A 21,479-nucleotide genomic window follows, 5' to 3' on the forward strand; every position below is an offset into this window, starting at 1 on the left:
CCCAGCAGTGCCAGGGCAGAAAGCAGTAAATAAATGCTGCATCTGGCACGTGACACACAGCTGGACTCGGCCCCTGCTGGTCGCTCAGAAGCTAGCGAGCTCAGTGGTTAGTGAAATGGCAGGGTCTCCTGCGAGCAGGGCTGGACACAGGGCAGAGCTCCTCTGTATGAGCCTTAAAGGCTGCTGTGCCCAACTCCCCTGACCTCAGGATCTCAGGCTCAAGGGGGCACAGCTGCTGCAGAGTATGGAGAGTGCCAGGCAGAGCACCACAGCCCCCAGATCACGCTGCTTCCCGCCTGTGCCTCCCCTGTTGAGCCCCCATCCCAGATCCCTCCTCTCGCCCAGGCCCTTCCAGACCTATGCAAGATAGGCAACTGCTCTCCCTCCTGCCCCTCGCAGGAAGGTGGTGCCTCACGCCCCGACAAGGATTCCCGTATGCATGTGCCAGTTGCAGAGTCCCAGCAGGGAGCCAGGTATGCCCTGTACCTCCCTGAGTCTCCACCCAGCCGTCTCCCTCTGTGAGGGACTCCCAGGTGCCCAGCTGCACTCAGGGCCCTTCTCAGAGAGCTGGGCAACATCATGAGTTGTGCCAGGTGGGCTGGGAAGGACTCAGATCACCCCAGTGACACCCTCTCCCCCATCACCTGCTTCCCGAGCCTCGCTCTCCACCCTGTCTGCGTTGTAGGCAGGGTCCTCTCGAATGAACTCGTCGTCCAGCTCCATGGGGTCACCCCGGCACCATTTACCTGCACAGAAAGCACATTGGGTAGGAATCTGAGCGTGTCTCATCAGGACAGGAGCTCAGAGCGAGGAGAGGCAAACCACGTCCAGGTGGGTCTCTGGGGAAAGGGGCACATCTCTGGAGCTTTCAGTGCCTGGCTCCTCTCCCCAACCCTGGCCTGGGACCCATCTTCACTCTGCCAGGCTCTGAGAGAGCAGGCAAGGACGGGAACTGGCATGTTGGCAGCAAAGCTACGACCCAGTCCTGAGCCAGACCAAAGGGTGGGAGCACTGGGCTGGGAGAGGGACTAGGGCTGGGAAGGGGAGAGCTAGGAGCCTTGGGGGTGTCTGAACAAAGCAGACATTCCCTGTTGTGCTAGGAGCTCCGGGGCTGGGGGAACTGGCTCCTGGAGTGGCACTGGGCCAGGCAGCATCTAATTCAGGGGTCTCAAACCCAAATGACCATGAAGGCCACAGGAGGGCTAGTACATTGGCCCGAGGGCTGCATTACTGACACCTCCCCCTTGCCGCCCTCGGCCCCGCCCCCACCCCAGCCCTTCCATGAGGCCCTGCCCACCCCTTCCCTACCCCCATTCCAACCCCTTCCCCGAAATCCCCACCCCAACTCTGCCCCCTCCCTACCCCCAGGGGGTTCAGGAGGGGTGTGGCAGGGGCTCAGGGCAAGGAGTTGGGGTGTGGGGTGCAGGAGGGGTGAGGCTGGGCTCAAAGTGCGGCAGGAGGCTTAGGGCAGGGGGTTGGGCTGCAAGAGGGGTGCGCCAGGGGGTCAGGGTGCAGGAGGGGCGTGGCAGGGGGTTTGGCTGCAGGAGGGGTTTGGAGGGTGGGCTCTGGCCCGGTGCTCCCTGTCTGCCTTGCCCCCCCACCCCAGGATGCGGCCGAAACCTGGGGGAGGAGAGGCACAAGGGTCTGTGTGTTGCTGTTGCTTCAGGCACCACCCCCAGCAGCTCCCATTGGCCAGGAATGGGGAACTGCGGCCGATGGGAGCTGCTGGGGACGCTGCCAGAAGCAAGAGCAACACACAGACCCCGGTGCCCCCATCCCCTTCCCCACGTTCTGGCCGCTTCCCGGAGCTGTGCGGGGGCAGGGCAGGGCATGCAGGGAGCCTGCCCTTCCCCCAGTGCACGTCGGGCCAGAGTTGCACTAGGTAAAGGCTGGGGGAGGGCGGGGGGGCCGCAAGCAGCTCGTGGGCTGCGTGTTTGAGACCCCTGATCTAAACCCAGACTGGACAGAGCCCTGGGGATGGTCTGTAGGGAACCACACTGCTGTGGCCACAGGTGATCTGACAGGGCTCTTCCAGCTCAAAGTTCCCTGGGCGGGGGAGCTGGCCAGCTCAAAGTTCCCTGGGCGGGGGAGCTGGCCAGCTCACAGGGGTATGGGCACCACGCTCCGAGGGCACCTACTCTTCAGCAGCACGCAAGAGGGGCACCTACTCTTCAGCAGCACGCAAGAGGCCGTGTCCTCCCACTCCTCATCCTCAGGCCTGAGCTCCCACTGCTGGATCAGCTCGTTGATCTCCGCATCCAGCTGCTGGGCCTGCTCGTCGAGGCTGCCGGTGCCACCCTGAAGCTCCAGAGCTGCCTGGGGAGAAGGTTCCTGGGCCATGCTGGAGGCCTGGTGAGGAGCTGCAGGAAGGAGGGAGTTAGAAGGAGACGGTCAGTGCACTGCTTTGCTCAGCCCTACATGGGTCTGCCTTTTACCTCCCCATCACCTGGCTCTGGGAAGGAGGGGACACTGCTCCCTTCTGGCTGCTGGATTTTGGCTCTCCCCATGTAATAAAGGGGGAGGCAGGGAGCGTCCGGGGTAAAATCTCCCCCACACGTGGCCTGGGCCCGACCTTGACCCCACAGCAAGAGTGTGAGCAGTGCGCAGGGCCTCATTCAGCCACCTGCACTGGGCAGGGCGGATCCCAGCTGGTGCCCAGTGTCGGGAGCTTCAAGCTCAGTGTGCACATTGGGGTCTCTCCGGGGGGGGGGCGGCCATTTTAAGGCTGCTGCCTTGTACCCCTTAGAACGAGGTCATGACTGACTATGCAGAGGAAAAGCGAAGCCTGAGCTGGCACAACAAGGCCAGGCCAAGCAGCAGCTTTCAGCAGAGCCCTGGGAAAAGAACTCATCGTGTCCCACACATGTGCCAGCACCGCATTTAGTGAAGGGCAGCCTGGGAAGTCTCCATTCCCAGGTTTTGCAGGAGAAGGGGGTTCTCACGGCCCCTCTCTGCACCACGCTAGCAAGAAAGCAGCTTACTGTTTTCTCAGGCCAAAAGGCTGCTGAAAATGTATATGAACACTGGGACATGATCCTGCTTCATCTCAGATCTGCTTTGGGTTTCAAGAGAGGGAAACCTTAAGTCATAAGGATAGTGACTGGGGATCTCAGACTGGAATCACCCTGAATATGGACACTGGACTATAACCTATGAACTACTTCTAAAAGGACTTTTGGCAACTACAAGCTCATCTCTAGTATGTATCTGAACCTCAAGAATTGAATTCAAGTCTGACTGTATATTGACCAACTCTCTCTCTTTTTAAATAAATTTTAGCTTAGTTAATAAGAATTGGCTAATAGTGTGAATTTTGGGTAAGATCTAAGTTATAATTGGACCTGGGTATGTGGCTGATCCTTTGGGATTGGAAGAACCTTCTCTTTGATATGATATGATTTTCAGGAATCATCATCATATCTGATGTGTGTGTCTGGACAGAGGCCTGAGGCTGGGCACTTTAAGGGAAGTGCAGTGTTTGAATTTCTAAGTAACCAGTGAGGTACTATAGAAGCTGATCTGTGCTGGCGTGGGAAATCTAAGTATTGGAATAACCACCAGCTTCTGGGGTTTGTCTGCCTCTAATGGAGTGACCTCAGCTGGCTCCCATGGGCAGCACTGTCACAGGGGGTGAGCCCAGGGCTGGAGCCTGAAGCCCTGAGGCTGGTGGATGAAGTCCACCGCCACATGCCAGAGCCTTCCGCCCACCCCCCCAGGATCAAAGTCCGAGCTCTGCCACCCCGAGGAAGGTGGGGAACTCACACTGATCACCTGCTCCTACAGCGTTTGTGGCTCCAGAAGGGGGCAAGGACCAGCCCCTGCTGGAGGTCCTGAGGAGGGGCGGTTGCTTTGCCCCTCCCCCAGTCGGCACCTAGGAGGCTGTGGCCACAAGAAAAGCCCCTGGTGGCCACATGTGGCCATGGTGGCTGCATTTGAGAAACGCTGATCTAGTCTGATGTCCTGCATCACAGGCTGGAGAATCTCAGCAATTCCTGCGGCAGGCCCAGCGCTTGTGTTTGAGGCAGAGCATGTGTTTTAAGAGACCCCCAATCTCAATGCAAAGACTCCAAGTGCTGGGGAATGCACCACACCCCCAGATAAACTGTTCCAGTGGTCAACAGTCTGCACCTTATTTCTACTCTGAATTTAGCTAGCTTCAGCTTCCAGCTGCTGCATCTTAATCTGCCTTTAAGAGCCCCGCAGGTGGAGAAGTAACCACGTAGGTTCTTGGAAACCATGATCCAGTCACCTCTTAACTTCCTCTTTGATAAACTAAATGGAGCAAGTTTCCTTTGTCTCTCAGGCAGGTTTTCCAATCCTTGAATAGTTCCTGTAGCACTTTCCAGAACCCACATTTGTTAACAGTCTCGTGGCAGCGTGGACACCAGAACTAAACGCAGCAACCGGTAATGCCTCACTAGTATATAACCCATGCTGAGGCGACAGCATCTCTCTACTCCCATTCGATAGCGCCCTTACACACTCGAGGATTGTGTTTACCCTCTGAGCTAAAGCATCACGCTGGGAGCTCATGTTCAGTCGGATTCCTTCTGCCATGACCCCTCAGTCCTTTCTAGTGTCCCACATTCCAGGACACAGCCCCCCATTTTATACATGGGACCCACACTCGGGCAGAGTTAAAACACGAGCATGCTGTCCCCTTGACAACTGGCTCAGATTGTTCTGTGTAACGGACGAGTCGTTATTCACGACTCAGCGGACAGGTGGCATCTGCAAATTTTCCCAGCTAAGATTTTATGCTTTCTTCCAGATCGTTGCTCAAGATACTGAGCAGCACTGGCCCTGTACTGATCCCTGCGGGACCCTATTAGAAGAGATCTCATTGGAGGATGAGCTATCCTTAACCAGTCTTTAATCCATTTAATATGTGCGACATTGTTCGCACTGTTCAAAAATCAACACGGCCCAGATCTCAGCTGAGGCTTCTCAGAGTACCAGAATATGCAGAACAGACTTTCCAGCTCCTGGAGCATTTCCCCCCCATCACCACACTAACAGCGGATTTCACTCCCCCCAACATCAATGAGATCAGGATCAGGCCCTTAAATCCCTAACTGAGAGACAGTTTAATCCCCTTTGAGCCGACAGTGCAATACTTTTCACAGCTGAAAGGTTCTAGGTTGATAAGATTTAAGAGAATTAACTAGATGCCCTTTGTTACTGTGCTAAAACTGGGCCCGGGGCTTGCACTGAACAGGTAAGAGCAGCCTGCACGACAACACTGATCCTAAGGCTCTGGGGACGCAGAAGGCTGCCTGTGCTGATACGAATGCAAGATCAGGGCCTAAGGATGACAAGACCGTCCCCTGAACCAGCAACTTCGTTACAGCCTAGGGGTATGGCTACACTTGGAGATGTGCAGCACTGGGAGTTACAGCTGTGTTCGTACAGCTGTCTAGGGAAAGCGCTGCAGTGTGGCCACACTGACAGCTACCAGCGCTGCAGTGTGGCCACATTTGCAGCATTTGCAGCGCTGTTTGGAGTGGTGCATTGTGGGCAGCTATCCCAGCATTCAAGTGGCTGCAACGTGCTTTTCAAAAGAGGGGGGTGGGGTGGAGTGTGACAGGGAGCGTGGGGGAGACAGAGAGAGTGGATTTTTGGAGCTGACACTGTTCTCAGCTCCCTGCCTTCCAAGTTCTAAGGACTGGAAGATACACAGTGCCTACCTTCAATCATTTTTAAAGTTCTGACCTTTCCCCCACCTGTCTCTTATTCACTAAATGCAAATTATGCACTCCTAAATAGCCTTTAGACCACATAAGCAGCTGTTCAACACGGACTACCCCCTCCCCTGTCTCCTCAAGCAAACAGCTGTGAACATTCCAAAGCAATTCCCCTGCCTCCGCTCGCTCGCTGGAGCAAAGAGCAGCTGTGTTTGTTTTTTAGCTAAGTAGCTACGGGGAGATCGGAGTTCAGTCATTCTTCTGGTTTGTTGTGAACAGGAATTCTGGGATACCTCCTAATACCCTGGAGGCCAATAACAGTGCTTTTGGTGGCTACACTTGATGAGCAGCGCTGCATCACCAGCGCTGGAATCGCTACACTCCAAGCAAACCAGATGTACAGCTAGCACTGCAACCAGGGAGTTGCAGCGCTGGCCGTGCTTTGCAAGTGTGGACACAGAGTGAGTTGCAGCGCTGTAACCCCATCACCAGCGCTACAACTCTCCAGTGTAGCCATGCCCTAGGGGAAAATTCCACTCTCAGCTCCACGGAGCTGAACTCGTGTACGGGAGAGTGGAATGTGGCGCTACTTTAGGGCCACTGTTTTCAGAAAGGCTCAGCACACCAGGCTCACACTGAGCACCGAACCCTTTTGAAACTCTGGCCACAAGCACTGTTCAATGGGAGCTGCCAAGCCCTTCAGCAAACCCAGCCCCACATGTGATTCAGAGGAGGAGCCGAGCCGAGCTTTTTCCTGATGCCTGCAGCTGATCCACATGGAAGTCCGATGGCACTGGGCTGCCTTGGCTTCTAAAACAGTCCATTTCAACTATGAATAAAGCCCCACGGTTCCTGCTCCATGGAAGGATGGCTCCAGATCCTTCAAACTTCCAGTATGTACGTGGGCACTATCCTGCACCCTGTTAGCAACATTCTTGGTTCCTCCCACTAATCAGAGTCTGTTGCTAGGGCAGTAACAAACCACGAGGCCCAGGGCTGAGGCAGAGGTGTTAGAAACAGTGAGTTTTCCCCTTGCTGTGACACTGCTGGGGGCACTAAGGGCTCCATCCCGAACCCTTCACTGAAGCCCTCGAAAGCACAGGAGGCTTGTGGGGAGTAGAGCTGTGTTTGGGCGGCTCTTGGCTGGCAGGGAACACCAGGCCCAGCTGCCGTTGTGCGACATTGCAAGTGTTACAGACAAGCTCTCCCTTAGCTCGGAGCCCTGTGGGATCAAGCCCTGCCAGTCCAGCCCTGGCGCTCCACGGCAAAGTGCTAGAAGTGGATTCTGCCCTGCTGCAATGGTGAAGGAAGCTGCAAGGGGTCTCCTGCAACCAGCCATACCCACAGGCAAGGAGCTGAAAAGCCAGGATAACCTCCACATCTACCCAGGGGGGTTTACACAGGCAGGGGCCCTGTCTCTCAAGCCAGCAGAGTCTTGTCCAGCTGCACCAGCTCACTGCAGCCACACACGCGCTGGGCTCAGGTCTATGCAGCACCGGACACACCACACCAGCTCCTTGCACATAGTCTGAGATGGGACAGAGTTCACCTAGGGTTGGGGCAGGAGCATCACTCTACCTCCCATCTGACAATGGGGTACACTTGCTGCTGTCCTTTCCTACTCAGCCCCAAGTGTAGGGCCCTACCAAATTCATGGTCCATTTTGGTCAATTTCATGGTCATAGGATTTTAAAAATAGTAAATTTCATGATTTCAGCTATTTAAATCTGAAATTTCACAGTGTTGTAATTGTAGGGGTGTGGTGGTGGGTTGCAAGGTTATTGTAGGTGGGGTTGTGGTACTGCTAACCTTACTCTGCACTGCTGCTGGCGCAGTGCTGCCTTCAGAGCTGGGCAGCTGGAGAGCGGCGGCTGCTGGCCAGGAGCCCAGCTCTGAAGGCACAGCCACCACCAGCAGCAGCACAGAAGAAAGGATGGCCTGGGATGGTATTGCACCCTTACTTCTGAGCTGCTGCTGCCAGAGTGCTGCTTTCAGAGCTGGGTGCCTGGCCAACAGCTCCTGCTCTCCAGCCACCCAGCTCCGAAGACAGCAATGCAGAAGTAAGGGCAGCAATACCATGACTCCCCTAAAATAATCTTGTGACCTCCTGCAACTCCCTTTTAGGTTAGGGCCCCCAAACTGAGAAACGCTGGTCTCCACCGTGAAATCTGTATAGGGTAAAAGTACACAAAACACCAGATTTCACATGGGGAAAACAGATTTCACAGTCCGTGACATGTTTTTCATGGGTGTGAATTTGGTAGAGCCCTACCTATGTGCAGGCCAAGGCCTGAGAAATGGGACCAGAAGACACCTCTTTATGTCAGAAAAGAGCAGAGCCTTCCAACCACCCCCGCCCCCAGAAAGAGCAGTGGGAGGAGGGGCAGCAGCGCAGTGGGTTGCTGGATGGGACCTGGCCCCACACATCAGGGCAGTCCGGATTCCAGCACTGGGGCTCAACCCCATCTTTGTTCACGTCCCCGCAGAGGGCAATGGGGTCAGAAGCCTGGTCCCCCTGCCAGCCCATTTCTGGACTTATCCCCACTCCATGGCTCCATACACACAGGGATGGGGTCTCCCCTACCTCCCCCACTGCCCCAGATGCTGCAGCCCCCCTCCGGATGGCCAGCATGAAGGGCAGATGGGGTTGGATTGAGCAGGCATCTCTCAGCTCTCCTGCCTTACCTTCCCCAGGGCTGAAGCTGACATGTAATGGGTGTGGCCAGAGAGCCGCTGGCTGCTCCCTCTGCTGGGGAGCCCAGCACAGCAACACCCCCGGCCGAGCTCGGGGGCAGCAGAGTCCCGTTGCATGTGTGAGACAAGACAGCGCCCTGGGGGGGGGGAGGGGTTGCCCTGGCCCCCGGTATGGGGGAGAAGGAGCAAGGGCTTTCACCTCAGGCCTCTGTCCAGACGAGGACGTGGCAGGTGTTAACTAACACGTGTCACCTAGCACCTTCCACATCTTGGTCTGGATGAGGCCACTGATTTGGCCTCAGCCCCAGGGAGGCAAGGAAAGATCCCCCCCTTGGACAAACCTGATAGACTAAGGCACAGAGAGGGGCAGCGACTCACCCAAGGCCACACAGAGAGCCAGCGGCAGAGCTACAAACGGAACCCAGGAACCCACCCAACTCTGATCATAGCCCTGTCCCCATTTCAGGAGGGTCAGATCCTATTTTCCAAGCAACGCTTCCCCACTCTGCCCCTCTTACTTCAGGCTATTTCCACAGAGTTCAGAGGTGTGTCCACCTCTCCCGAAGGTCCTCCAACTTCCCAGCTCCCTGCAGGGGAGCTCATGGGTCTTTGGCAACCTCCCCACCCCAGCATCAGAATGACTTTTTAATGCTGTGGTGGGTGACAAGGACGCCCCTCCCCTCGCTCGGTCCCAGTGAGATCTCTCTCTAAAGCACCTTCCCCCAGGACAGTATCTTCTCCCCATGAAAGACATGCACCTTCTCAAATATCCCTCAACCAAACAATAGGCTCTCCAACCTGATTCCTCGGCTGCCAGGCCAGTTCCTCTCTCCCAGGCCTTTCGAACCCCCGCACACCCCTCGGGAGGATCGTAATCCCACCCAGGAGTGCCCCTTGGCTTTCCAGCTGCCTGGGACAGAGAAGGCGGAGGCAGTTTGGACAGGAGAGCCACCAGAGACTTCTCTCAGGAAGAGAAACATGCCCACCCCGAACCCCCACTAGGCCACCACCTCCCTCCCACTGAGAACTGCATTTCCCTTATCAGCTGCCATCACTTCCTCTTAGTGACAATGGAGGCATGGGAGGGAGGGTGTCTGCTCAGCGTCACATGCCTCATTGGCTGCTCTCTCCCCACTCCCCCCGCCCCCCAAACCCAGAGCCCTTGGGGAAGGGCTGTAATTCAGTACCCCTTTGGGTGGAGGGCCACTGTCCCTACGCTGGCATGCTCTCAGATAGAATCCCATTAGAATCATAGAATATCAGGGTGGAAGGGACCTCAGGAGGTATCTAGTCCAACCCCCTGCTCAAAGCAGGACCAATCCGCAACTAAATCATCCCAGCCAGGGCTTTGTCAAACCTGACCTTAAAAAATTGGCTCCAGCTACGCAGGATCAAGCCAGTTCAGGGTTTAGAGGGGAAACTGAAGAACATCTTGTGCTGCATGTGGTCAGGCCCTGGCTAAATCCACACCTAAAGCATGGAGTGGAGGGGAGACCTCAGCATGGCCTCTAAGCAAGCTGAAACGCTGGCCTGACCGTGCAGCATACACTGCGAGGAGACGCAGTCACAGCATGGTTATAGCAAGGACGACTGGAGCAGGCGCTGTGCTGCTGTCAAGATACCAGAGCGAAATCCCAGGCTCTTGTGCTCAATGAAGATCAAGCAGACAGTAGGGGTGGGTGAAAGCAACAGGGCTGCACTGTGCTAGGACTCCAAAGGGTGCTAGAACAATGGCGGGTGAGTCCCAGAAACACTCAGGGCAAGTCTAGCTCTAAAGCCAGACTCTCCCCTGGCCCCAGAAGGAAGCATAGCGAATGGCGCGGACAGCCTGGGGGGGAGAGGAAACAGCTCCGCACGCAGAGAAGGAGAAGAAAAGACGACACCGCATGGACCTCAGCTAGGCCCAGCAAACCTGCTTCAAGGCGCGCACATCTGCTAGAGCTTTGGCTGCACTTGCTCTTTGTGGGCTCCCTGGCAAGCTGCTAGAGTCGGACATGCAGCAAAGCCAGCAGCGAAGGGTATTTAAGTGCAGCACAGACATACCCAGTGGCTCTCTACCGGGGCTACTGAACTGCTACAGCACAGCTGGCAGCGCTGAATGAGACTCACCAGCTCAGAGACTCGTGGGCCAAACTGCCAAATACACAGTTGCTTTGTTTGGATTTAAACTTTTCTCCCTTTCCCACGCTCGCGCCAGGGCCTGCAGCCCAAAGCAGATGAGGACTCAGGTTCTATTCCCAGATGTGCTATGACCCTGCTGCAAGCCCTCGGGCAGGTCCCCTCCCCCTAAGCCTCCATCTCCAACCTGCATCTCAGCTTCATGTTCTCTTCTTTTAAGTACACACAGCACCTAGCAGAATGGGGCCCTGACCTCAAGTGGGGTCTCGGAGCTCTACAATTCTACAAAGAGATAATGACCATCCCGCCATTGGGATGAGAACCTGAAGGCAGACACAGAGAAGAGGCAAAAGGGAAACTGGCCAGTTGGTTTAACTGTTGACACTGACAAAAATGCAACAAAGAATGTGCACAGTGGGATCAGTGATGGGTCAGTCCTGTAATAAACTCCCCCCCTTTAGCCAGAGTTCACAGGTATACAAGGAAGGAAATGTTACTTTAGGAGAACCCATCCCCCTCCGCAGGGGATCCCGTGGAGATGGGGAAGTGGGTATTGATCACTTCTAACAGCAGCGATTTCCTACCTGCAGGAGCATGCAGGGGGCAGGCGGCTGTCCTGCTTTCTCGCGCAGATGAGACGCTAGCCTCAGCGATCGGTTTGGCGACAGGCTCTCGCTGAGCGCTCACAGGCAGTGGTACAACAGCGGGGAATCCTGTGGGAAATTGAAACAGCAGCAGCTGTAAATCACACGCCAGCTTGTGGGGCATAACAGAGAATTTCATAGCAGCCCTGCCACCAGCACTGACTGAAAATTGATCAGAGTCACTTTGAAACAGAGACACAACACACCATCCCACCGCAGACTCCGGGCCTGAGCCTGAGCCCCCGCTACACCCAGGGAAGTGATAGCGGCCACCACAAACCAGCGGGTATGACCCTCCTCATGTCACCATGTCAGCAAAGATAAAGCGTCCAAGCGTGAAACCAGTCACCAGTGCAAGAAACACACAGATGGAGAGAAATTCCTCATTGCCCTTGGTGCCAGGCTGGCACTGAGTGCTGGAAAAGCCACCTCTCCCTAGTGCGCCGCTGCTACCACCTTCTTTTTAAGTTGAGCTGTTGGCACAAGCCATCTTGGAGCACTGTGCCAGCTGTCAGGCAGTTTGCTCCCCACGAGATTAGCAATGAATTAATGAGGGCAAGGACCATCTCTGGTCTGTGTTTGTGCCATGCCCAGTGCAAAGGGGTGATGGTCCCCAGCTGAGGTTCCTGGAGGGTCCCAGACTGCAGCTTGAGTCCAGATCTCTACACTGCAATTTTACAGCCCCATAGCCTGAGCCCCACAAGCCCGAGTCATCTGACATGGGCCAGCTGCGGGTGACATACCCACTGGCTTCTCTACTGCCGCTGTTAAACTGCTACAGTCCAGCTCATGGTGCTGTACTAGCCTCACCAGCTCAGAGATTCACGGGCCAAAGGACAAAAGCCTTCGTGTCAACAGCTAGCAAATGACTTGGGCCAAAGACAGTTCACCCTGAAGTAGTTAAGTAAAGAGCTACGAGCTGGAATCTGGAACCGGAGAAACAAGAATGCCCAGGAATCTCAACTGCAAGTGAGGGAAGTGGTTAGATTTCAGGTGGCTGACAGGTACCTGCTACAGCATCAAGACCACACAAGGCCTGAGGTCAGCCCTGCAGGAGGGACACAGAAGGCATCTAAGCACAACCAAAGAGGGCACTGGCTCTGTTTCTTTGGGCCATCCCAATTGTCCCAGTAGCACAACCTGTCCATCCAGTCACTGACAACGGCAGTGCACCAGGAGCGGTCTGGGCTCCAGAGGCAGAGCTGCCTTGGCAGCCCGCAGCAGGAGCTGTTTGGGGAATGTCACATTAGCAGAAAGACAGGGCAGTTCAGTCACAGCAGCAGCGTCACCGGCCAAAAGCACTGAAAAATCATCAGTTGGGTTTAAAACCCACAAGATATTAAAAAAATACAAGTACACATTTTGGGTTCTTTTTATTTGCCTTCTGGTTTCTGAGCCTAAAAGTTACACTGAGGTCACATTTTCCAGCTTCTCCCTGCCATCATAATCGCTAGAAACTTGCTTTTTATAGACAAGCCAAAGCTGAGATTCTTACATATTCATGCGACTCCAGGAGCTGGGGCTCGAAGACAGATACTGAATATGGTCTGACTCATGACAAGTCACACAAGTTGGCAGTGCTGCAGTTACTACTGACAGATGTTCAATAATAGCAAAAACAATCCTCCAAGGATGGTATAAGAGCCAAGGGATGCAGCTATGGAACGGCCTTCCTGAGCCAATAGCTGAATACAGACTCAGAGCAACTTCAGGGACACAGAGAGCCTTGCCCTCTGACAAAGCCTGTTACTGGAGCGACATTCGTAACCCTCCTGCCCCCTTAGAATAAAAACCAACCAACCCACCCACCCTACCATAAGATGAGATTTTACCCCCAAAGGGAGCAGAACCAAAGACTCCAAGGAGTCCAACTGCTAATTGATATAACATGGGAGGAGCCGACAAGCTACGTGATGAGTGGCAGTACAAGCCCTTACATTGCCTGATCCTGACCTACCTACCTACCTTCTCAGGCTCTATCCCTTTTGTGAGAGTTAGTAGCTGCATTTGATTTTCAAAGAAAAGAAAGATGCAAGAGGAAGCCCTGGAGTCAGTGACCCCTGACCCTTCTCATGTGACAGACATTAATCTTTGTAACCCTCACCTAGGTCCCTTCATGAGCTACTTGGACTGCTGTTGTTGGGAAGGCTTGATTCAAGGTACTTCCATCCTGTTAGATTGCCTCAACCTCTTTTACACAACGCTTGTGCAATACTTTTAGTCAATAGTTTAAGGCTAACTTTTCAGAAGTCTATTGTCTCCCTTCCTAAGGAAGGAGGACTTTCTGTTTAAGGAAACAGGAAGATGAGGGCTGTTGAACCCTTGGTTTTGTATTATTCACGTCTTATACTTTCCTGAGCCAGTTCCGTTACAGAATTAAAACCCAAACAAGTTATGTGATAAACAGGTACTCAAAATTTAAAATGTGGCTAACATTTTCGCCTATGATTTACGTACACGAGCCACAGAATTATGTTTCCCCTATGGTCCAACACAGATCACAAACAAAGATCTGGTCATGCCGGTCTTAACTAGACAGCCACAAACAAGGTGAAAGAAAACCTGTCAGGTTTTCTAGCTGGCCATAGTGTAAATGCTGAGATTCAATGCAGAATTAACGAGGGCCAAGGCAATGAACCAATCAGCCTTGTATAAAATGGAACTTTTACTTTGTAGGCTACATCTGTGAGCAACAGAACAAACAATGGAGGCCAACAGGAGATGAATCCATCAATTACACTCAGAAATGTCCTACACAGTGCCATAGCTCTCCGAATCCTGTGGCACCTTATAGACTAACAGACATTTTGGAGCATGAGCTTTTGTGAATGAATACCCACTTTGTTGGATGCATGTAGTGGAAATTTCCAGGGGCAGGTATATATATGTAAGCAAGAAGCAAGCTAGAGATAACAAGGTTAGTTCAATCAGGGAGGATGAGGCCCTGTTCTAGCAGTTGAGATGTGAAAACCAAGGGAGAAACTGGTTTTGTAGTTGGCAAGCCATTCACAGTCTTTGTTTAAACCTGAGCTGATGGTGTCACATTTGCAGATGAACTGAAGCTCAGCAGTTTCTCTTTGAAGTCTGGTCCTGAAGTTTTTTTGCTTCAGTATGGCCACCTTAAGATCTGCTGTTGTGTGGCCAGGGAGCCTGAAGTATTCTCCTACAGGTTTTTGTATATTGCCATTCCTAATATCTGATTTGTGTCCATTTATCCTTTTCCGTAGAGACTGTCCAGTTTGGCCGATGTACATAGCAGAGGGGCATTGCTGGCATATATTACATTGGTGGACATGCAGGTGAATGAACCGGTGATGGTGTGGCTGATCTGGTTAGGTCCTGTGATGGTGTCGCTGGTGTAGATATGTGGGCAGAGTTGGCATCGAGGTTTGTTGCATGGATTGGTTCCTGAGCTAGAGTTACTATGGTGCAGTGTGCAGTTACTGGTGAGAATATGCTTCAGGTTGGCAGGTTGTCTGTGGGCGAGGACTGGCCTGCCACCCAAGGCCTGTGAAAGTGTGGGATCATTGTCCAGGATGGGTTGTAGATCCCTGATGATATGTTGGAGGGGTTTTAGCTGGGGACTGTATGTGATGGCCAGTGGAGTCCTGTTGGTTTCTTTCTTGCCTCCTACTGCAAGACAAAACCAGTTTCTCTTCCCTTGGTTTTCACACCTCAACTGCTAGAACAGGGCCTCATCCTCCCTGATTGAACTGACCTCGTTATCTCTAGCTTGCCTGCATATATATACCTGCCTCTGGAAATTTCCACTACATGCATCCGACGAAGTGGGTATTCACCCACGAAAGCTCATGCTCCAAAACGTCTGTTAGTCTATAAGGTGCCACAGGATTCTTTGCTGCTTTTACAGATCCAGACTAAGGGTATGGCTACATTTGGAATTTCAAAGCGCTGCCCCGGCAGCGCTGCAGGAGCGCTGCCGCAGCAGCGCTTTGAAGTGTGAGTGTAGTCGGAGCAGCAGCGCTGGGAGAGAGCTCTCCCAGCGCTGCATGTAAACCACATCCCTTACAGGTGTAGCATGCAGCGCTGGGAGCAGTGCTCCCAGCGCTGCTGCCCTGATTACACTGATGCTTTACAGCGCTGTATCTTGCAGCGCTCGGGGGGGGGGTTCACACCCCAGTTGCAGCGCTGTAAAGTGTGAGTGTAGCCAAGGCCTAACACAGCTACCCCTCTGATACACAGCTCTCTGAGTTATCAGTATGGTTGGTGTGGCTATTTACATAACAATTGTCACCAAAATGGTCAAAAAGACACTTATGGAATAAAGAGGCAAAAAAGTGTTGAGCAGTCTGGTAAGTTGTTGATACTTTTCCTGTTGAGGGTTTCTAACGTACCAGGGAAACTGAGATAAGCCAACATGGTCAGATAAGAAGACCCTGTACTTTTTATTTGTCTCCTACGGCCTCCTTTTAGCCACAGTCAAATGTCTCTCAATGGCTACGTCTAACTAAAAGTGTCAAGTATCAGAGGGGGAGGCGTGTTAGTCTGGATCTGTAAAATTCACCAAAGAGTCCTGCGGCACCTTATAGACTAACAGACGTATAGGAGCATAAGCTTGTGAATATCCACTCCGTCGGATTAAAAGCGGAAGCTCCTAGGGCGACAAACATACTGCCTCTCCTAATAAACCACCTCGGAGTTTTCCTTCCAGAAATGAGAATGTTACTTAGTAAACTGTGCTAATTAACAGATCACAGAGAGTTTGACTGCCAATCAAAAAATACATACAGTTGTGCAATTTGTTATTTTACCATAGGGCAAACAACACCATCAAGTTCTCCAGGACTATGAAACTACGTATGAGCTGTCTATGTGATCAGTTGCTTCTTGTCCTATAATAAGTTTTCCTGTAGGATTATAATGTAGCACTATCAGAGAGCCAGCCTCTTCCCTTCCTTGAGGGCTGAAATTGGACTCTTCTATCTTTAATAGGTCTGAACGGCTCATCCTCTTTCGTACAACAGCTGCACAATAGTTTCTTAGCCAGTAGTTTATAGCTAATTGGTAAAGAGTCCATTGGCCTCCCACCCTACATAAGAGGGATTTCTGTCTGGATCACAGCAGGATATGGAGAGGTGGTTGTTGTCAAAAAGGAAGCAGGTTGCAGAGGACCCCATGTATGTGTGGTGCGTGCGTGCGTTAGAAATATAGGCAGTAGCCCTGAACCACTCATCTCCCCCATTTTCTATATGCCTCCTCAAATCATGCCCTCTTCCTTAAAAGCGGTGCATTTTAATTCCCCCCTCCTCCCCCGCCCTCTGCAGTAGACTTTTAGTCATCCTAACACCTCTGTTTTCAGTAATTGCCAAGGGCTCTCATCTACTGTCTTATATTATTTAACTGTGTAAAGAATCTAGGGTTAAGGTGTAACGTAAGGTGTTATATAAAAAACAAAAAAATAATTCTTTAAGGCCCCTTAAACGTGATGCTAGACAAAAACAGAACAATGTAGTTGCTGCTAGGGTATTATTTAAGGTGTGTCATAGGGATGTCTCTCTGCAAAATAATGATTTAGTTATGGAAATGAAGTAAATTTAATTTCCTGTTCTTGGCATCTCTTTAAGCTGTAGCAGATAAATCCAACCTACAAACTATGTAATGTAATTTTTTTAAAATTTGGGATAGCAGTAAATGGAAAGAAAATGTTCAAAAGCCATTTTTATTTATTTTTAATCCTGTGATTAAACAAACACTAACAATTCTTTTAGAAGACAGGAGGTGGCGGCTTGCGGGGATAGGTTTCTTTTCATAGGCCATGTCTCAATTATTAAGGAAAAAACGGTGCGAATAAAGGCTTTGCTTCTCTACAATTTACAAATGCTAGTCCTGTATAAACTGTCATTATTTTACTAGACCACACAAAATATCCCCATGACATGGATCTTGATTATTTTACCTTTTCAAGTTTGTGAGAGAGAGTGTGTGAGCATGTACTACAAAGCTGCTTCGCTTACATTTATCAATTTCTGTTTTCTCGTGTTATCTTTAAAAGCACGTGCAACAGCTACAAAGCATTTATCAGTGCCCACTGTTTCCATGTTAAACTTCTAAACGTTTATTGGTTAAAACTTTACTCAGAGCAATTATGTTTAACAGAATTTAGATTTTTTTAAAAGTCAGGAAGAAATAATAAAAAGTGGTAATTAGTGTTATGATCTCTCTGACATAGGCTAGTTTGAACCAATTTTTCTTTTAAGTTAGACTGCATGTGTGTTTTGTATCACGTAGTGCTGAAGGGAACGTAAAGCTTTCTTTACGGTTTACAAGTAATATGTTTTTAGAGCAATATAGGTTTGTTTGGGATTGTCCTTGAATGCCAGGCAACTCATTTAGGCAAAACATTACAAAGCAAACTAACGCTATTTTTTTTTTTTGAAGACTAGGGTATTTCTACAAAATATCCCTAAGAGAAAAACTTGAGCGTGACTGCTACAAAGCATTTATCAAGGCTCTGTTTTTTCATGTTAAACTTACAAGTTTATTTGTTAAAACTTTAAGTGGTGTGATGATGTTTAACAGAATTTAAGCTTTTGAAAAAGAAGAAATTGCATCATTATCTTTGGTAAAAAGCATGACCAATTCTTTCACATTAATTAGTTTACACTAGTGCTGGGAAAGTGGGTAGGTGGAACGAGATGGGATTTCTGATCTGGCACAAGCTGTCAGGGCAGGGGGGTTTAGGGAGCCCCATGGAGTTGGCATTTACAAACATGCACAGCTAATCAGCAGCACCCTCCCCCTACCATTATACAACCTCACCCAAAAAACACAGAGACCCAAACCTGCTTGTCAAGTTTGAAGGCAAAGAGCTAAGAGAGTAAAATTGCTCTCTGAGTCTGCCATAGGCTCATTTGTCTCCTTAAGAAAACATCCCCAGCAACCCCTGCAGCAGAATCCTCCCTAGCAGGGCTTTGATCCTGGTGCTGATCAGCCCCTGGGGGGAAGCCCCGGTTTGCATTTCCTCTGAGGCCAGCCTTTGCTTTATCTTTATGGCTAAGGGGCTTCCCTGCTGGGAGGGAGAGGCGAACAGAGATCAAGAAGAGTTAAGGGATGAAGTTGCTGATGAAGCCTGATCTGTCAAACCAGATGGAGAGGGGAAGAGGGAAGAAGACAGAGTGGGGAGAAGAGACTGTCATTTTGTAAACAGGACCAGCGAAGGAAAACACAAGTTGGGCAGGCCTAGGGTGACCAGATGTCCCGCTTTTATAGGGACAGTCCTGATATTTGGTTTTGTTTTTTTTAAATATGGGCTCTTATTACCCCCCAGCTCCTGTCCCAATTTTTCACACTTGCTACACCCTAGACAGGGCCTTTTGTTTGCTTCTTTAGGGTGGATGTTAAAGAAATGATCCTAGTATCCCCCTCCCACACTGGAACTGTAGGTCCTGTCTGGAAGGCTCTCTAGAGTTGCCAATTTTGGTTGGAGGTATTCCTGGAGGTTTCATCACATGACATAATCTCTAATTAATCTGTAACTTCTGGAGGCTCCAGGGCAATCCTGGAGGGTTGGCAATCCTTATTGGGAGTGGTGAGCATTGTGTGTGTGTATTCTGCTTTGGGGATTGTTAACAAATGGAGGTTAAGGATATTACTCCCAATAATGCAGATGAACTTTTCCTGCTGGCCACTCAGGACTGGGTCATGGCAGGGAGGAGGCTGAGCCATGTCAGGGCGAAGGCAGAACTCTGGTTCAAGGCATGCAGGAGAGATATCAGCCAGCCCAGCCTCACCAGCTCCCATCTCAGCACGTCCCCAAACAGGAACAAACAGCTGCAGCGGCATCTCAGCCTCCCACCCCACACCTGTCCCACCCGAGGATGCTCTCAGATGAGAGGCCACGCAATGACCGAGCTGCAAGACTGAGAAGGGTGGCCATGGTGAGGTGAAGTGGGCATCGGCCCAGTTTGGGGGAGACAGATCTCTCCCCCACAGCCAGGCACATTCTGCAATGCAGCAGCACTGTCTACCCCACTATCCACCCAGGACTGGCCTCACTACCCCCCCCACAACCACCCAAGACAGAAGGCCTGTAGGGCCTGCCCCCAAGACAGAAAGTATGTAGGGGCCAACCTGAGTGGACACACCAGCCATTGGAGCGGCAAGCACTGCTCCTCCTCCCCACTGCCATGGGGCCACTCCTGTCCCAGGAGCGTACCATCCTGGTCCCATGCCGCAGGGCAAAGAAGCTGAGAGGCACTGGGATGGTGCATGACATTGAGCCGGCAAGGCTCGGGGGTGGTGGCTGAGCACGGCACAGACTCAGTGGACAACAGCTGCAGCAGGGATGGACGGTGCACACTACAAGAAGGTTCTCAGGGCCTCTGCCAGGGCTCATTCCAGTAGCTTGGCAATGAGGCTCCTGGCCCACTCTTCATGGTCCTGCATGCTGACCAGCTGTTTTCCCTGGGATAAAGATGGTTCAGACCCCTTGTTACCTGCTCCTGGTGCTCCACCCAGATGGGCTGTGATAGCCCAATGTGCACCATGCCCCAGGTGATGTTTTTTTACCGTTGGAGCAAGATGATGGAGGGGATCCAGTCACCGGCACCTCGGCAGGGGGAGGGGCTGGATGTGGTAGACTCAGCCATCTCTTGTCAAAGGCTTTGTGTGGAGCCCTCCCCACATCGGGATTGGGGCAGCCGATTCCTTTCACCAGGGAATTCAGCTTCTCCAAGAAGGAGCCTGGGGCAAACTGGCCTGTTGGCAGAGACGAGGAGAATGATGGTGCTGCAAGGTGTCACATCATTACCGGCTTCTGTTCCTACGTTAGCACAGAGGACCATCATCGCCACTTCCCCTCCTACCACACGCTCACCCGCCCTGACTCATTTCCTGCTCACCATTGCAGCTCCTCCCCTGTCTCAATCACTCCAGAAGCCAGTCTAACATAACGCTGGAGAATGTGGCATGGCCCAGACTGAGGGGCTCACTAAGGACATGCTGCCCTGGCTAGAAGAAAGCTTGGGAGAAACTGAGGCAGAGGGTGGGGAAGTGACTTGACTGCAGTCACACAATGGGTCTGGGCAGAGTCAGTCCTAGAACTCAGATGCCCAACTACCTGATGTAACAAAGTGGAACTGCTCTTAATGTTTCCTCTAAATACTGTATGGGTGCCTCAGTTGCCCCTATTCATTTCTTAAGTCTCCAGTGTGCACAAATGGCTGACACTCTGTCTACTGGCAAAAAATGGCCAGGACCCTTCCCCTCTGCAAGGGGATGGCTAAAGGTGAACAAAAAGATCAGGTGACCTCCTGGCCCAGGAAAGAGACAAAGGCCAGAAAGGAGGGGCTGGTGGGCGTTTCAGTTTGGAGCTGGCTGGGGATGGGAAGTGAGGGCAGATGGGGTTGTATGGCTCGCTGGGCCCCAGAATGGACCTGGCTGAGGGGTCCTGTCCTCTGTACCTACAAGCTCTGTTTTAAACCGTGTTCCTGTCATCTAATAAACCTCTGTTTTACTGGCTAACTGAGAGTAACGTCTGACTGCAAAGTGGGGATGCATGCAGGACCCTCTGGCTTCCCCAGGACCCCGCCTGGGCGAACTCACTGTGGAAAGCGCATGAAGGGGCAAAGGATGCTAAATGCTCCAAGATCAAACCCCAAAAGGTAAAGCAGTGTGAGCTTCTTGCCCTAAAGACAGTTTGCTCCAAGGAAAAGAAGGCTCCCCAAAGTTCTAACTGGCTTTGTGGGGAGCAGTTCCAGAGCATTGCCCAGGGACTCCGTGACATCTGCTCTATCCACTAGGACATACTGCTCTTCCATGCTTTGTTCTCAAAAGATAAAGGGCATTACCTTCATTTGGCAGACTGGTGGCCTCCATTGTCTTGTCTCGGGTGCTCTGCAGATGACTGGATGGTTGATTTCTGAGCATGGATCTCAAATCTGTAATAGCAAAATGTTACTTTGAGGGAGGCTGCTTCCCAGCAATGGGCAATACGCATGGCTCCAGAATGCAGGAGCCACTATGGAGCATGGCTGAGGTTTCCAATGGGCGCTAACTCCCTTTGCCTCCAGGTCCCATTGTATTCCCAAGGATGCTGCTGTTTTCCTTAGAATAGTTTTCCATCTGCCTTTGTGTCACAGCAGCCTGCCCCATGCAGACTCTGAACAGGCAGGCCCATAAGCCTGTGTGTTGTCTGGAACCAGCCTTGGAGGTCTTTTCTTAGGGCTCCGAGCCAGCATGGAACCACTGCTGTGGAATGGAGCTCTCTGCTCATTAACCCCACTACGTAAACACCTGACAAGTCAGCAGCAAACCTGGCCCTGCTCTAGGGTTGCCAGGTGCCTGGTTTTGGACCTAGCAGTGTCCAGTCAGTAGAACT

At 51.8% G+C, this 21,479-nt stretch overlaps 1 protein-coding gene across 1 annotated transcript in view; it reads right to left on the reverse strand.

Moving 5' to 3' along the window:
* LOC115639627 (zinc finger and SCAN domain-containing protein 21-like) overlaps nt 1–21,479 on the reverse strand; it is a 40,360-nt gene that overhangs the window by 6,655 nt on the left and 12,226 nt on the right. Inside the window, exons 2-6 of the mRNA XM_030542613.1 lie at nt 20,950–21,039; nt 19,670–19,858; nt 11,081–11,209; nt 2,169–2,360; nt 645–746 (exon numbers count right to left, since the gene is read on the reverse strand). Coding sequence (XP_030398473.1) covers nt 645–746; nt 2,169–2,360; nt 11,081–11,209; nt 19,670–19,858; nt 20,950–21,039 — 702 coding nt within the window. The remainder of the gene's footprint in view (nt 1–644; nt 747–2,168; nt 2,361–11,080; nt 11,210–19,669; nt 19,859–20,949; nt 21,040–21,479) is intronic.

This window comes from Gopherus evgoodei, chromosome 24 (assembly GCF_007399415.2).
Source record: "Gopherus evgoodei ecotype Sinaloan lineage chromosome 24, rGopEvg1_v1.p, whole genome shotgun sequence".
In the NCBI taxonomy this organism is placed as follows: Eukaryota; Metazoa; Chordata; order Testudines; family Testudinidae; genus Gopherus; species Gopherus evgoodei.